Here is an 18,090-nt window from a genome sequence, read left to right on the forward strand (position 1 = left end):
TTTCGGAAGTCTGGAACTCATCACACGCGTCCAAAAGATACAAAGATCCCCCATATAGCCTTCAACACTGTTGGGAGCAAGTGCTGTTAGCGAGCACCTATGAAGGCTGGCACGGCACACGAGGGGGTGAGTGGTCAGCACCACGCCCGGGCCACCTTTCTCTCCCGAGTGGTGATGCTTGCACAATGCACCAGGTACTCATTTGAGGTTGAGTCGACCGGGTTCTTAGCGCAGTGAGCTAACCGCTACCCCACCGCTCCCAATACCAATACTCGCCATTCGCCACTAAGTGATGGTGACGTCACCACGGCGCCTGTGCCAGGCTAGGTACACTTTGAGGCCACGAAGTGTCGAAGGCTTGCTGACAGGAGGTCTCGGGACAGACCCTGGTGCCATGGGTTGGCTGACTGAGCTGACTGGTGGATGCACCAGCTGTACCCCGAATGTGCCACCGCTCCCACACACAGAGACACACACACACAGACATCTCTTTGCCATCGAGAACTCTCGCCTCAGCCAGTTTCAAATGCAGTGTGTTCCCATGCTCATCTCTTTCGGAGGTCCTGAGCCATGATGGAAATTCCACATTCCCATCGCGGAAGACAATCTCTCCATCATAGAATAACTATTTTAACGACACAGAAGTACGATTGTCACCTGCTCCTAATTTCCCCAGGATGTCCTCTTTTAAAGGTCGCAGTCCTGGGAAATATATGTGTTCCCAGGACGCTGAAAGTCCCGGGTTTTTTTTTATCAGTTGCGTAATAATTCACCGCCCAAGACAACTCATGTACGTGTATTTTCTCCTTTCTCCGATTGTGAGATATTCATCTACTTCCCGTGAGATTTCCCGGCTCGATGTACCTCAAGAGGTGGCAACTCTGCCAAGAAGGGATAACTGTTATTATCAAGTACCTGATAGGTTGTTTTGGCAACGGCAAAAGGCCCGACCGCATTTGTCTCCCTTGTGGCGATATTTATCACGCCGCACCATCAACACGTAACCTAGGGGAAAGCCCGTGTCAAACTCGAATATCAAACGCTGGGCAACCCATGGATTTAGCACACACATGAATAGTAACCCAGCTCCTTCAAGTCAAACAGAAGGCAATTAATTCAAGAGGAAACGAACGGCATTATCTCGTGCCCTATCCCATTCGCACCCCGCAGACGTGGAATCTAAGACGTGTGTCACGCGTTGCGCCTGCGTTTTACCATCAGCGAGATCATTTTAATGGCAGCGAAATGATTTCAAGACCAACAGGCGCCCCTATACAGAAGCGAAGCGGCTGCCGGGTCCGCCGATGCTAAGCGTGCGGCTTCACCACTCGGGCACGTGCGTGGTGACAGCGCCGCCGCGCCGGGTGATGGCAATTGGTGTGAGACGAATGCAAACACCATCAACTCAAACGAGCACCGAAGACAACGATTCCTACACCCCCGCCCCCCCCCCCCCGTGTAGCCTTAACAGACGCGGTAGGAGCGAGTCCTGTTAGCGAGCGCCAACGAAGGCCGGCGCAGCACACTGTTAGCACGGTTGGATACGTACGGTGCGAAAGAAGTTCAACACACATGCATGAGTGGGTGGGTGGCCAGGCAGCGCCACGCCCGACCGCCTTTGTTTCCCCAGTAGCGATGCTTACACACCGAACCAGGTACTCATTTTAGGCTGAGTCGACCTAGGGGAGTCGCAAGACCTCGTCAGATAATTGTCACTGGCGTTGGCCGTCAGAGGGAATCAAACTCAGGTCGCCGGGTTCGTAGCGCAGCGCTCTAACACCACCATCACCACAACCACCAACAGAACCACCAACATCACCATCACCAACAACCAGGGGCGTGGGAGCTGTCGAGTGTGCAGGCAGTGCAACTGCAACGCGGCCCGCGGACCCGAGGGGTGGAGGCACCGCGGATGTGTCGAGGGGAAGGGGTCACAGGGACACGGGAACCCACGCCAACCACACCACGCTAATGCCATAGACTGTTGGGGAAAGTACTGTTTGCGAGCATCTATTAAGGCTGGAGCGGTTACGTGTGAGGACGGTGAGTGTCCAGCACCACGCCCGATCGCCTTTTGTCTCCCCAGTGGCCATGGTTACCCACCGCAACGATGTGGGCCGAATATTCATCTATTCGTCACCGATGTTGGCCGTGAGCGGGAATCGAACTGGGGTCGCGCAATACTCAAACCGCTGCACGTCACCAGCACCACCACCGCCATCAGCACTTCGGATTGTATGTTCTGTATACCAGATTCCCAGGGTCATATACAATAAACAAGCAACCACGAATAACGTGCGGTGTTTGTAAAATTATGGGTTTTTTTTAAAGCGGATTAAGTCATCAAAGAGGCACCAGCAATGTGTCTTGGCCGTTGAGTTGTTGCTGCCTAAGCGTATTGATGTCTTGAACTTTGTGTTGCGGTCATGCCTGATGCTATTACTGTTGATTCATGTTGAGGGTCGCTATGCTAATGTGTGAGACGCCGAGGACATTTCCCCAAGATGAATCTTTGCCCGCTTTACGTCGGCTGCAGTGTCACACTCAACCGCAGACGAACTACTTCTTGGTTCGCCGATGGTCCCTGTCGGTCCTGTCCTGTGAAACCCATCAATCCTCCGGTGACGTTTGAGGACTCAGTTCCGAAAATGATGTCGTTCGGAGTTTTTCATTCCTAAGAAAACCCTTTTTTTAAAATAGGGGACAACAAAGCGTGGAAGAGGCATACAAAATCCGAATATTTTTTTATCCTGGAGAAATCCGATGAGCTATAAAAGCTCTTGTTTTTATAGATATCCAGTCGGGGCGAGTCAATACTTGAATTAAACTACATTGAGACGTAGAGAGGAACACGTGGTTTTGTAGAACATACGCAAGCTAATTACACCCTTCAAACTGTTCAGAAAGGTGAGTTGGAAACCAAGGAATGGAACGCATCTGAAAGGCTGCCCACTGAGAGCTGAGGCGATGAAATACACTTCTTGTGCAACTGGGCCGTGGATTGTTTCATCGTAGGATCGTGGAAAAATGGTGACAGATTGGGGAGGGCGGTGTTTATCCAGCGGGGGATCGATCATGGCTTATGATGATCATGGTGATGATGACGATCATCATCATCGTCATCATCGGTCAGCTTGATAAAATGGTGACCACATAGTGAGATAGCAAGTCATATGGATAGATTCGTCCCTGCCACGTGAAGGTAAAATGCTCTCCATTGATTCAGTCTTAAGCAGGGAGTGTGGGGAAAAAAACTTGTGTGTAGAAATTCACACTTGCTGGACAGCATTTATTCTCAATGTAGCCACCTTATCGAGCGCTCTGTGGATCGTTAACATCACAGGACTGTGAGAGATGGCGACAGAAAAGGGAGCACTTCATCCAGCAGTGGATTGGTCGTGGCTGAAGATGATGTTAACCATCTCATCAGCAAAGCACTTGTGATTATTACACCGTGTAACGTCTTGAATATCATCAATTTTCTCAAAACTTTAATTACATAATCTCTCAATTTTCAGTATTACTGAAGGAATTTAGCAAAAAACATTGCGTTGATGTGGATTAAACAATAAAATGTAATATTATACAGTCAATTGCAATGTATTTATTGTAGTTATTGTTATATAAGTGCAACATTTCCTTTGCAGCATATGCAACATATAAATGTGGCATTGGAATTACCCAGGGGATACGTATCAACCATTTCCATTTGTAAACAGGAAACTCATTGATAGGAAACCACATAATGAGCTCTACGCATGGCTTAAGCACCATACTTTTCACTCAAAAGCTGTAGAAAAATATGCTAACCTCTGATGCTGGAGATAAGACTGCTGGGGCAGAGCTCTTGCCTCCACAGGTAATGGTAGGTCAAGTCGTTGGAGAGTGCATACTTCCATTTGTGGCTTTCAATTAGTGGGGTGTAAATTCCATATTAACATGACAGGGCCCAGCATATCCAGAGAAGATTCACTTTTGGCCGAGACATTGCTGTATGAATATCAACATGCAATGACGTTTAATTAGCCGCTACAATGTGCGATTCAGAGCAATTCAGAGCAACTTATTTCGCACCGCACGTTGGCTACGTACGGTGCGATAGAAGTTCTACATACAATGCGTCCCATCATCCTGGCAAAAGAAATTGCAAACCCCTGAACCAGATTGGTACTTCAGTCACGTGACATAACGATATGCAGCGTATGAGTCCTGGTTTGCGTGAAACAATGGACAACAGAAGGAATTGTTTTTTTTTTACATTAGCGTCGCAACCACTCCTGACTTCCTACAAAGTGGTCTCTTATTTTACCGTCCCAGGAGAGATGATTAGCTAAGTCGACCCCCCCTTAGTTGGACTGAGAGAGCATGGATTGCCCAGTGTTCATTTGAGATTCAGTGGTAGTCGTCGTAACGACAGCCCACCCCCTGTAAAGGATGGTGTGAGTTGCACTGATGCCTGATATGAAGTAGCACCGGTGCTCACGGCTGCATGGATCGCGCGGTTTACTAATCTTATCGTTGTTAATCAAGACAACGAGTCTCCATTTAGCCGAACAGACGATCGGGCTCAGGTGCTGCAATTGAGCTCCTGTTAAGGCCAGCAAGGCACACGACGCAACGGTGTCTGTCCAGATATCATCGCACAATATCAATAAAGAGAAAATAAATTAAATAATAGAATACGACGTTTCGATTGCAACATAGCAATCGTCATCAGGTAGAACTAAATTTGAGAGAGCCAAAACAGAGACACGGAGACACACAGACAGACACACACGCAGAGAGAGACTCACACAGAGACACAGAAAGAGAGACACACAGAGACACACAGACAGACACACAAGCAGAGAGAGAGACTCACACAGAGACACACAGTGAGAGACACACACAGAGACGCACATACAGACACACAAGCAGAGAGAGACTCACACAGAGACACAGAGAGAGACACACAGAGACACACAGACAGACACACAAGCAAAGAGAGACTCACACAGAGACACACAGTGAGAGACACACACAGAGACACACAGACAGACGCACAAGCAGAGAGAGACAACACAGAGACATACAGAGAGAGACACACAACTATCTCTGCTTGTGTGTCTCTCTGTGTATCTCCCTGTCTGTGTTTTGTCTCTCTCTCAAATTTAGTTCTACCTGATGACTATTGTTTGTGTTTCAATCGAAACGTCGTATTCTATTATTTAATTTATTTTCTTTCTACGAGACTTTACCGAAAGAACCAAAGAGTAATTCCTGCACTCACGAAAGCTTCAAATTGGGTGGCATGGTGGTAGAGAAGGCCACTATGCCATCTATGTGGATCTGGCACTTGCGTTTGATGGATGTATGCTGAACTTCTTTCGCACCCTACGTAGTCAACCGTGCGAATCGGAGGTGCGATGTAGGATAGATTTTCTGTCGGCGTACTCCAGGGCTCACGAAAACTAACGACTTCTGACGTTGGTTCTCTCAGGAGCAACGCCAATTCTCCCCAACACACGGAGCTGTGTATTGGCGGTGATGCGCACTCGCCCCGAATGCATCATCTCGAAGAAAGAGAAGAGAAACTTCTTAAGTTCCCCGCGTGGATCTCAATTTAGAATGTTTCCACTGAATTAGATTAATTGGATGAGAACACACGGGACGTGACATACTCTCCTTTGGGGAATTGAGAATGTAATATATGATGATAAAAATGTGAATTTCATTACAAAGAAAACGCCGTTGTACACGAGGCAAAGTGACTCCTTGACAAATGCTGCTGCATTTAAACAGCCTTGTTTTATGGATGTACAATCTATGCCTGTGTTCGTGTATTTTATTATTACGGGAACGGTCGTGCAGCGATTTGCACGCTGTTCTACGAACCCAGTGACCCGAGTTCGATTCTCGGCGACGAATATCCGAACCGGTCATGGGACTCCCCAAGGTCGACTTAGCCTTAAAGAGTACCCCCGGTATGAACAGCAACAGCAACACTGGGGAGAGGCATACGGGCGGACGTGGGGTCATATCCGCCTTGATAGGCGCTCACTTAGAGCACTTGCCCCAATCGTCTGGGGGATATTTGTATTTGTGTCTCTTTATTGATATTGTTCTATGATATCTGGCAACCGACTTTCGTTACACATCAGCACTGGGGAGACACCGTTGCGTCGTGTGCCTTGCTGCCCTTAACAGGAGCTCAATTGCAGAGCCTGTGCCCTATAATCTGTTCGGCTAAACGGAGACTCGTTGTCTTGATTAACAACGATGCGATTAGTCAACCGCGCGATCCCTGCAGCCGTGAGCACCGGTGCTACTTCACATCGATACGCGGAATGTAACCTCCACAGCAAGGCCGTAGCCATGGAGTTAACATTAGGGGGGGGGGCAAATCTTCCAGGGGGTCTGGGCCACCCCCCCCCCAGAAAAAAAATCTACATTTGAAAACGAATTCCCTGCCATATTAAAAAGATCACTAACACATAGGATGGACTCTTTTTTACAATAATGTCTAATAGTGTATTGTATTACATTGCTCTGTTTTTTTTACCTTTTCTTGTTTCATTGTATGTAATGGCAGAGATTAGGAATTAATAAAGTACAACCATAACCACAATCACATAAACAGAAATCTATTTGATAGCAACATATTGGGGGGACATTTTGAGCATATTTGAATATTGGGGGGGGGGGATGTGGAGGGGTTGTGTCCCCCCCCCCCCCCAAAATAAATATTATGATTACGGCCTTGCTCCACAGGGTCATCGTGGTCCCGGAATCTTCCAGGTCGTTTGAACCTTGAACGAGCGCAAGTTCGAGTTGGTAAAGTGTGGCGATATTGGCACCGAATACAAAGTACACGTGACTCTCTCGTACCAACAACAGGCTCTGCTCCGTAGGGAGGAGCAGTGGCGCAGCGATTAGCGCACTGTGCTTGGCACCCAGCGACGTGAGTTCGACTTCCAGACGTTGCAAACATCGTCAGTGAGTGGGGCGTGATATCTGAAACCGGACTCGTGGCTTCCCCTAGGTCGACTGAGCCTCAAATGAGTATCTGGCGCGGTGTGTAAACACGAGTGCTCGTGGCTTTGGTTCCTCCTCGTGCAACGTTCCAGCCTTAATACGCGCTCACAAAGCACTTGCCCCAACGATCTATTGTGTGTGTGCGTCTTTGTACATTATATTGGGGAGCGGTGGCGCAGTGGTCAGCGCGCTTGCGCAATGAACCCGACCGCTCGAGTTCGATTCCCACTCACGGCCATCACCGGCGACGATTATCTGAACCGGTTCTGGGCATCCCTTAGGACGACTCAGCCTCAAATGAGCACTTGGTGCGATGCGTTAACATCGCCACGTGGGAGACAAAGGCGGCCGGGCGTGGTTGTTGGCTTTCCCACTCCCTCGTGCGCCGTTCCGCACCTTCATAGGTGCTCGCTCGCAGCACTTGCCCCCAACGGCATGTTAAGGCTACACGGAGAATCTTTGTCTTTGTACATTACATGAGCAGACCTTGGCGGTTAGAATCTAAATGTAGGACGGCCGGTCCGCCCACAGAAGGCAAAAGGGGAGTTGGGGCCTGTGTTGGCCCTAAAACGCCCACGCACCTTCGTTCCGATGACACATGCATCACGTACACTCGCCGCTTTCCAGCACGCTGCTACTTGCGCTACAGTTGTGCGCAAGACTCGTGTGCGCGTTCTTCCACGGCGTTCGCCACGCACCGTGAGCGAAGTCGACGCATGTTGCCCACGTGTGCGGTGGGTTGGCAGGAGCTATTAAAAGCAACATCCCTTTTTTCATTACTCAAGCACGTGGAGATATTGCACCGGTTGTGTAAAGTGGAAGAGACGTGTGTGTGTGTTTACTATGTGGTTCACTTTATCGAAAATGATAATCGTAATGTTGTTATGAGTGTTCACACGTACGTACACGCGCCTCGTGATTCACAACCGATTTCCCACGTATATACATATTTAATAACTGGACTTTATTCACGTAACACTAAGCAACATTTGCCACAGAATGACAGTCATGTCACCCGTGTCTGTAGCAGATTGGTTTCACTTTAAGGGCCACATTAAGTGTTGAGGGCACATTAAGTGTTGAGGGCTCGTTGGCAGGTCACGAGACAGACCAAAATGTTATGGGTTAACTGACTGATATAACTGGTTGCCAACTTTCCGTGTTTAACTGCCCGTTGCTCCGATCAGTGTTGTGAGCATCGCTCCTCTGCTCCTCCATTGTTGCTTGACAATGGCGTCCTCCTACTGCCCTGTAGTGACCTTCATGAGCTTCCTTCACACTGGCCAATCTTAATGCCACTCGTACCAGTCATCGACAGGTCCACTCAGTTCCAAGTCTTGCCGCATTAGCCAATCTCCCAATGTAGCCCACGCAGTGCCCATATAGCCCGGTCTATCCGGTCAAACAGAAGCTTCTCGGTTATCTGGAAGAAATGACCCAGCCAATACAACCTCACCTGCCAGAGGAGCTCATTGACCAGACTTTGCACAGCTCTTTCGAAGATGTGAGCCGCTCATATTCCAGCCTGGTTAAACCAAGGCTGTATCATTCGCACGCCAGCCTGAATGTTGTAAGCTGACACAGGTGTTCTTGCAAAGAGGTCCACGGTTCGCAAGCACAGCGACGAGAGGACATAATCGTGTCCCATGGTCCCAATACGTTTTAATGATGCCACATAAGGCAGCCTGCACACAATTGTCACCCTCCCTCAAAAGTTGTATTGGGAGGCAATTTCCGCTCGTCGCTTTACCTAGTCTCGGGCTTTGGATCATTGTTCGCACCTTTGAAGGTGGCACATAAGCCAGTCACTCGGCAGAGGGTGGCCACAAGATTCACATATACAACAACAACTGCCATTCGCCACTAAGTGGCGGTGACGTCACCACGACGCTTGTGCCAGGCCAAGTGCACCTTGAGGCCACGTGGAGTGTCGAACGCCCGCTGGCAGGAGGTCACGGGGCAGACCCAGGTGCCACGGGTCGACTGACCGAGATGACCGAGATGACTGAGATGACTGGCTGATGCACCACCTGTGCCCCCTACTGTACCAACTTGCTGTGCTTTAGCCACCCGGCGCTCCGCTCGTTGTTGTGAGCGTCGCTCCTCCGCCCTCCGATGTTGTTGGAGGGCGACTGCACACACACATCCGTCATGACGTGCATAGTAATGTTAGCAAACACAAATAAAAAGGCAATGAAATAAATTGCTGCAATTTATTGCCGAGTAGATGCAAACTTGGAAAAATGCATTTATATGCCCAATAATGTCCGATCAAATATGACATTGCAAGCAAACATCCTGATACAGCTTTGCTATGACTTATTTTCACGAACGATGGTGATTATTAACACCTTTTGGCGTCCTCTGGTCTAACACCGTTTGAGACGAGGCTCAAAAGAAAGCTGTCTCTGGTGTGGACCAATCAGTTTCAAGGACAATGCATATATTATCAGAGCATGTTTTTTGTTTGCATTCTGACCACAAGCATTGTGGTTCATGCAGACATGATTCTTTGTAAAAGGTTTCAGTTTGGTGTTTTAACATCTTAACACCTGTTTTGTTGCTAGAAAAAAGGGGAAACCCCTATTATCATATTTTGGTACTGGCAAAGGAGATCCTATGATGTACCTGCATTGATATCTAACGTAGCGAATACGTTCATCTTTCTGTCTCGCCATGTAACCCCAAGTATGGCACGTAGAAGTGTATAATAGTATCCATTTAGCTAACCATTTGGGCCATTTACTTTATGGAGTCTGCCTGTAAAAAAAAATATTTAAATGTATGAATGTATGTTTAGTCTCCTTGGCACACTGTGCACGTATAATAATCATAAAAATACCTTTAGACGACCAATATTTCTCTAGATTAATAACAATTCTCCAAGTTTGTAGAGCCCAACACTCGAGATTTGTATAAGTGTTAATATATAAGGAGGAATTGCATGTGTATAATAAACACTTGCACTCCATTCTGTTGCACATCAGGGACTCGTGGCTGTAAATATTGCCCTGTAATGGATTCAAAATTAAAATGACACCCCAAGATTTAAATGAGCACATTTTGTTCAGTATCCTATGGCTACACACACTGCACCGAATAAATGCGCTCGCAAGTTTCTCGAGCAGTGGTTACTGTTATAATGAAATATACTGTAATAAGCTTTTGCGGAGAGCAATGAGGCATTTCACATTATACCATCTTAGCGAGTTTCATAGGCACTGCGTTTATCAAGTATATATCTGAACACCACATATTTGAGCCGTTATTCTACTGTATTTAGTATACTGCCAGTGTTCATAGTTACATTGGCACATTATATGAAACTAAAATACTCTACTACAATGAAAAATGTTTTATTTGACCAGATAAGGCCCACTGAACAATATCGTTTTATTGCAGAAGCGGCTCGGCACAAATGATAGCTCAACAAAGTGGCTTATCACGTGGACATTTTATAGCAGCCAAATACTGTAAACACATGCTGATTCTAAATGTGGAAGGAAAAACCGGAGGACCCGGAAAAAAATTCATGTGACCACAGTGAGAACATGCAAACTTTAAATATACAGGCGTCAGGGTCGGGATAGAATCCACAACATCCTGTATACAAGGCAAGTGAGTCAACATATCGTCATATGTCAATAAAACTGAGATGTGGCATCAATGTGCGTGTGTGCAGCATGCCCTAACACCCATCGTACATACAATGGCAATATTCAGCTCATTCTGCAACTATTTTACAATTTTATGGCACGGTGCTTGAAAAATGCATTTCATAATGAATTGCACATTAATTACTTTTAGAAAATTTTCTTTGTAAATTGAATTATCACAGCAGAGTCTCAGAGAGCAAACAGACACCGTGTGGAATTGCAAAGTACATAGCGCCAGTGTCCTGGAATTGTGTGGATTGCATCGGTTCTCTAGGCCCCAAAACAGCCCATACTTTGAAAATACCATCCAAGTCAAAGTCTGTGAACATATCATTATCAGCCATGGTCAATCCATTTCTGAAATTTATATAAATGATTCACAAGATCATGAGAAACAGAATCATTGTTCACAAAGATCATGAGGGTGCTTTGGTGGTGAGATGTTAACGACCTTGCCTGGTATACAGGAGGCGTGGGTTCAATCTCGACCCTGACGACCGTATATTTGGAGTTTGCATGTTCCCGTGGTCATGTACATTATTCTCCGGGTCCTCAGGTTTTTCCCTACACATCTAGAAACACGCGTTTAGAGAATTTGGCTGCTATACATTTCCACATGATAAGCCACTTTGTTGAGCTGTCATTTGTGGCCAGATCGCTGATGTACGATATAGTTGAGTGGGCCTTACCTGGTAAAAAAAAAATTGAGTCAACAACCACGTGATCAGGCAAGGGCTTAGGGAAGGTTTCTCTCCCATCAAATGTGTACACTGTAAAAGCCTCCAACCATCGTTCGGCGGTTCCCAACCACACCGGAGTTGCAATCCAGAGGTCGTCGGTTCGATCTCTCGGCGCGGAAGTTGCAACGAGAGCCCTTTTAATTACTTTCACCCCAGCTCTGTCCACCCGACAGTGTCAATGGGGGAACCAGTTAGTCCATCAGCAAAGCGCGCCGCATGTGCTGGAATGATGTGTGGGTGCACCCACCTACGTCCGGGCAGTGTTTGCGCAACCAGCAACGGCGTAAGCGAGTGATTGCATGGCTGCACTCCTCCTCATATTTGTTTTACTGTGTTCGGTATATATGTATATCCATACCTGTCAACCCCTTATCGGTGTCTACCTTATTACAGACCAAATCAGACCTTATTGGTCACCCCGTGCCCTTATACATATCAACGTTCATCCCACAAAGTCACGTGACAAGGGAGAAACACCAAAAATATACTTTTTTACTCAATTTCGCTATACAAGAATACGGGGTAAACCGGATGGGTTGATAGGAATGCATATCGAGCGTTAATCTGTTTACAATTGTACATGTCATTAGTGCAAGTGTATGGGATATAGCATATGTGAATGAATGTGGCAATTACAAGACGATAAGACTAATTATTATGATAAATTACGCTGGAATCCTTAAAATTAATATGCTGCATACATCTCCCAACTACACCCAAACACATGGATCTGATTTACTGACTCGTTAACCGTGAATATGATGGCACAATAATGTCCACTTAAGTCAGACGCTTCCAATGTACAAGCTCATTATTTGTACTGTGTTATTTATAATTCTGCAATTATAAGTAACTCGTGGTTTTCCGGAGTATACTTTGAACTTTTCCACCTGCACTTGAAAGCAAGAGTTGTGGTTGCATCTTATAATCCGGCACGCGTGAGTCCGTGCGTGTCACCCAACGTCACTTTGTATTGACACTCGGCCACACGTTTTTCGGTGCGTCTTCCTTTCCGGAGCGTATTATAATCCGGGTAATTACGAAAGGAATGACAACCTATAACCACCAGACGCTGCCAAATATAACCATCGATGTCATCTTACACACATGTTTGAGAAGCGTATGCAATCACGCGTCTTAGTCCAGTCAGTCCATGAGTTTAGACCAGATGTTGGACACGTGTGGCATGCAAAGTTTTTATTGGTTCCAACTTCTTTATGCGGCCAATAAGCGATTTAATGATGTATGTTCGAACTTTTTTCGCACCGTACGTAGCCAACCGTGCCATTTGAAATGAGTGGGGGTGAACAAAACACAGGTTAAACGTTGAGTTTTATAAGGGCACCACGGGGTGACCAGCCCCTCCCCACCCAGCCCCACCCCTCCCACCCCCCACCCAGCCCCTCCCCACCCAGCCCCTCCCCACCCTCCCCACCCAGCCCCTCCCAAACCTCCCCTCCCCACCCAGCCCCACCCTACCCACCTAGCCCCTCCCCACCCTCCCCTTCCCACCCCTCCCTGCACGACGGACGGACGGACACAATAATCCCCTGTGGGCTGGTGGAACCAGGTAGTTCCTACCAGTATAATGCCTCTCCTGAGTCGTATAAACAAAGATGTACTCATGGCAAGATTATAATCTTGATACAGTATTGGCAAAAAAGATCGCATAGATCGACACGACTTCACCTTTTTCTACCCTAGCTGGTACCCGTTTCCTCTCTGGCCTATGGACTAAGCATATGCTTGTGAATTCAGCACATTCGTCAATAACACTGCCATAAAATGAACATAATAGACGTTTCGGATAATGTCCCTTATTCTTCGTCTTTTGAATGGATTCATAGCAGCAGATTAAAGATGTAATTGTCCCTTATTACACAGCAGAGGGATAAAGGAAGGGCCACTTCCAGAGACCTATTATATTTATGTATTTCTGTGAGGGCAGCGTTACTGACCCATATGTTCACCGTGCTGTTATTAGTGAACCATTGTCAATGCAGTATCGCAAACTTGTTTTTTTGTTGCAGTTGTGAATGTATCACGAGTCACCACAGCAGTGGATTGACCATGGCTGCTATTGCTGATTATGATGCAAAATATGCTAATTGTTCAGTGGGCTTTAACTGGTAAGACAAAAAAAATTGTTTTGTTTTAGTTGTATAATTGCACTCCTATCCTGCTTTAGTATTGTTTGTTGTAACGTTTTGACCCCGTGCCTCTTACTGGAGACATCTTTGTGGCTCATCGGATTCCTCCGGTCGCAAACAAAACCCCATTCTGTGTACTCTCAGGTTTTTTCGGTAAAGTCACGGTGGTAAAATAATAATATAATAATAATACATTAAAATAACGAAATTAAATCACGACGTTTCGGAAGCAACACAAGCCTCTGTCATCAGGTGTAACTGCTCCAGCAAAATTACTATAGCGGTGAACATATGGGTCATACGCTCCAGTAATTTTACTGGAGCAGTTACATCTGATGACGGAGGCTTGTGTTGCTTCCGAAACGTCGTGATTTAATTTAGTAATTTTCATTTATTATTATTTTATTATTATTTTACCTACGTGATTTTACCGAAAAAACCTAAGAGTATGAATCCTTGCAGTCACGAAAGCTTCAAATCTAGAACCCATTCTTCTAATTTTAATAAAAAATTTATTTCTATTATTATTTCTATTATTTGTATTTTCATGATTTATTTTTACCTACGTGACTTTACCGAAAAAACCTAAGAGTATGAGTACCCATTCTGTGTGTTGCGAGAGAGAGAAAAACGCCACAAACTCCACAAAAAAACCCACCCAACGCCAAGAATCACGAATCTGCACGGCAACGAACGCGCGGCTTGTTGCGCCCGCGCGTGCGAATCTTCGGGTCCCCCAATCGAGTTCCACCGCCCCCCCCCCCTCTTCATTGTGTTGTGTGAGGAAGAAGAAGACTGCGGCCGCCTGAGTCGTCGTGTAGGCGACTCGGTGTTAGGCCGCTTTTGTTTGTTTGTTCTGAAACTCCGTACGTAAACCACCAACAACAACAACAAACGCCGCGAATTCCCCGTCCCACCCTCCCACTCGCTCGTGGAGACGTTCACCTCGGCGGGCGACAGCCATGAGTTGGTGAGTGGCGCAAACGAAAAACTTCGCCCGAATTGTTGTTGTCGTCGTTGTTGTTCTTCAGGCTGTTCGCTTCACCGTGTGCCGTCCTCATTCGGTGTTACCCGACGTGCTGGCGATTTCTTCTGTGGCGAAGCGAGAGAGAGAGCGAGAGACACCGGGAGTTGAGTGAACGTGATGGTGGCTTTTGTTGGGAGGCGACTCTAAATAAAGACGCCAACTTCGCCTCCGTTTGGATCATCGCAGCGCGCATTTAGACGCGGAAACTGCGAGCGATCCTACCCCCCCCCCCCCCGAGGGAGCGATTTTGATCTCCCACCACGACGCTCACGGGTTCCCTCCTCCACCCCCAAGCCGACATCCACTGCAACAGACCCTGACGCCGCCGTGCCGCGTAATCACGACGCCAATGATGATGGCCCGGTCTACAAATACGAATGAGACATGGCAGAGATTGACACTCCAGCCCCCCCCCCCCTTGATCTGCTGGCTTGACACATCACCTGCACGTGGCATGTTTAGCTGATGCTCTATGCATCTGCATCAGCCGTAACGAAAGAGACTGCCCCATAACTACCCCACAACTACCCCACAACATACAACGACGCCAATTATGATGGCCCCGTCCACAAATGCGATGGAGGCCACCCAGCGGTTATCCGCTGGCTTGAACCACCTGCACGTGACATTGTACTGGTAGGAACCTCCTGGTTACACCAGCCCACGGGATTATTGTGTCCGTCCGTCGGGCTGGGTGGGGAGGGTGAGGCCGGGTGGGGAGGGTGAGGCAGGGGTGGGGAGGGGCTGGTCACCCCGTGGTGCCCTTATGAAACTCAACGTTTAACCTACTCACGTCGGCTTGTGCCCTCCCTCACAGTCGGGCATATTTGCGGAATGCACCACTCCGCCGTTGACCCTGGCCTTGACCGAGCAACCCAACGTTCCTACCAGCTCCCTCCGCAGGAATGTGTTTAGTTGGTGCTCTGCCGTCTTACATCATTAGGGGCCGTCGTCATACGAGAGAAGAACGAAGTTTGATGGCTGTGCCGCTGGCCGATCCGGCGTTGCGGACCGCGTGTCCTGGATGCCCCTTGTGACCGAGGACAGTGGTTCTTAAAACCTTTTACTTGCAGCCCTGCGGGGCCCTTTGCATATATGTCAACACGTACGGTTTAACCCCGTATTCTTATGCAGGGAAATTGAGTTTTCATGTCCATACGGCGTACAGCCGTTTATAATATGGGCAAACGTTTTTTTTGTCTGTTTGTTTGTGTTTCTCCCTTGTGATGGAACTTTGTCGGATGAACGTTGAGATTTTTAAGGGCACAGGGTCATCAATAATGTCTGAATTGGTCTGTAATAAGGTAGGCACTGATAAGGGGTTGACAGGTATGCCTTTGGATCTCATTCGTTGACAAGAAATGTATAATGTTAATAAACACAGGTTTGATGAAACAATTTGGTGCACTTATGTGTCCGTTGTTCATAGCCTAGACCGCTAACCATAATTTCTGCTATCAATGACGTGGTCTCATCAAGCCCACTTATCATTCACAATCACAAACAGCCAACAATATGCACTGCACTAGCTTAAAAGAAAATACCCAATCATTGTTGGAAAGTACTGTCGCTGATAACTGTTGGAAGTAGGAAAATCTGCCAGTTATTTCCCCGGAGGCAGTTTTATCTTAGAGTCAAAAAACATAGGTTACAACTTAAACGATGGCAGGTGCTGCGGGCGTTATTCAAACATCTAGAAATTATATGACACAGAATGGCGGCACTGGCTGCGGATTGACCAGAACTACACGTGTTGGCATGTCTCTCAGATAACCCCCACATGATGCTCATTCTTGATCGATTGTTGGATGCAGTGTAATGACACACCATGAGAAAGAATATAGGACGCAACTGAGCCCAATATTAGTTGATTATCCTGTACGGTATCCATTCTGCAGTCTGCACCTCCCCTGAAAATCTTGGGCGGCGGGGGGGGGGTACCCCTCAGGTTGAGAACTTCTGACAAAATACCGAATACGTTCCGAATAGCATTGATAGCGATTCATCGTATTCATATTTAGAGGTTATACATATGTCGATTGTTTTATTCTTGTCTGTGTGTTTATGTACGGTATTGTGCTAAATTTATGATGTTTTCATCATTAGCCATGATCAATACACTCCTGGATGAAGGGACTCCCCAATCTGTGTACTTAAAAAGAACGTTCTAGATCTGTGTATATTACCAACTATTACACTCGGATCAGAAAGATGAACATTGACAATGATAATGGGAAAAAGTAATAGAATTGAGCAGTGCATGTTTCAAATGACACTGAGAGATAGGCTACAGAATGTATGGATTAGAAAACATACCCAAGTTAGGTATATAATATCAACTGTTCAGAAAAGTAAGTGGGCTTGGAGGTTGAGACTACTGAGGAAGTTGCAACCAAAGGAGGGAACGTGACCAAGAGGCTGTCCATAATGTAGATAGAGTGATAAAATCGGCTCATGTGGAGGTGTTAGATGGATTGTTCTATTGCAAGACTGTGATAGATGGTGATTGCCTGGGAAAGCTTTAGTCCAAGCAGTGGTGGGTAGATCATGATTGATGATGACCAAGTATCTCTTATGATTTATCTGTCCAACGTGTCAAGGATTGTAGTGTTATGCGTTTACTTAGTAATACGTAATGTCCTGTATTTACTTTGGAAGTAGTCACTTAATCCCAAGACTCTTTGTCACGAGGGTTCATCTCGGGATGTTCAGCTTATTTTTAGGCATTTCAGAGTGTGGGAGAAAACGAGTGCCCAAAGAAAATAAAAATCTGCAAGTTCTATGAAAGAACACTCCTCTCTTCATCATATATCTCCTTCAGTAGCCTCTCATATCCTTGAATACATTATTTTTTTTTTCGATCGCTTGAGTTCCCACTCCTGTGGGGTGTCTGGAGATGTGGTTGCATTTTGTAAATGATTTATATTGTGGGCGCCACGGTGGCAAGATGTTAACTCTCTCTCCTTGTATATAGGAGGTCGTGGGTTCGATCCCGATCCTTGACGCGTGCGTTTAGAGTATTTGGCTACTATACATTTCCACGTAATAAGGCACTTCATTGAGCTATCATTTGTAGCCAGGTCGTTTCTGAAAAAGAGCTATTAATCTCAGTTGACCTTACCTCTGGTAAAAAAATTATCTACACAGCGTTCTATTTAACGAAGTAAATATCCAGTGGTATCTTTTATAGGAATATGATTACCACAACTATGGAGTTTATTCAGTTTCTGAGGGGATTATTTTCAGTAGAAGATGCTTGAAATATTGATGTGTTATATAGTTGCAGTCGTAGGACCTGTCTGCACCAACAAATGAATAACTTTTATTTTTAATATTTTAACGACCCTACACCACCATCATAATTCCAAAGTAAATACACTGCTGACACCTTTCAGTATGCAAGTTGAGTTATGCTTGACGATTGAGTAACATACATATTCCACAAGAGAGATTAAGTTGAAGAAACAGCTGTTTGATACCTTTATCATGTGTTTGGGATTGGA

The 18,090-nt window shown here is 46.4% G+C and overlaps 1 protein-coding gene across 1 annotated transcript in view; it reads left to right on the forward strand.

Annotated features, from left to right (window-relative positions):
• The first annotated feature begins 14,288 nt into the window (after positions 1-14,288).
• BIN3 (bridging integrator 3) overlaps positions 14,289-18,090 on the forward strand; it is a 169,558-nt gene continuing 165,756 nt past the window's right edge. Inside the window, exon 1 of the mRNA XM_078593240.1 lies at positions 14,289-14,530. Coding sequence (XP_078449366.1) covers positions 14,523-14,530 — 8 coding nt within the window. The 5' untranslated portion in view covers positions 14,289-14,522. The remainder of the gene's footprint in view (positions 14,531-18,090) is intronic.

Source organism: Lampetra planeri, chromosome 4 (assembly GCF_965212315.1).
Source record: "Lampetra planeri chromosome 4, kcLamPlan1.2.h2, whole genome shotgun sequence".
Lineage (NCBI taxonomy): Eukaryota > Metazoa > Chordata > Hyperoartia > Petromyzontiformes > Petromyzontidae > Lampetra > Lampetra planeri.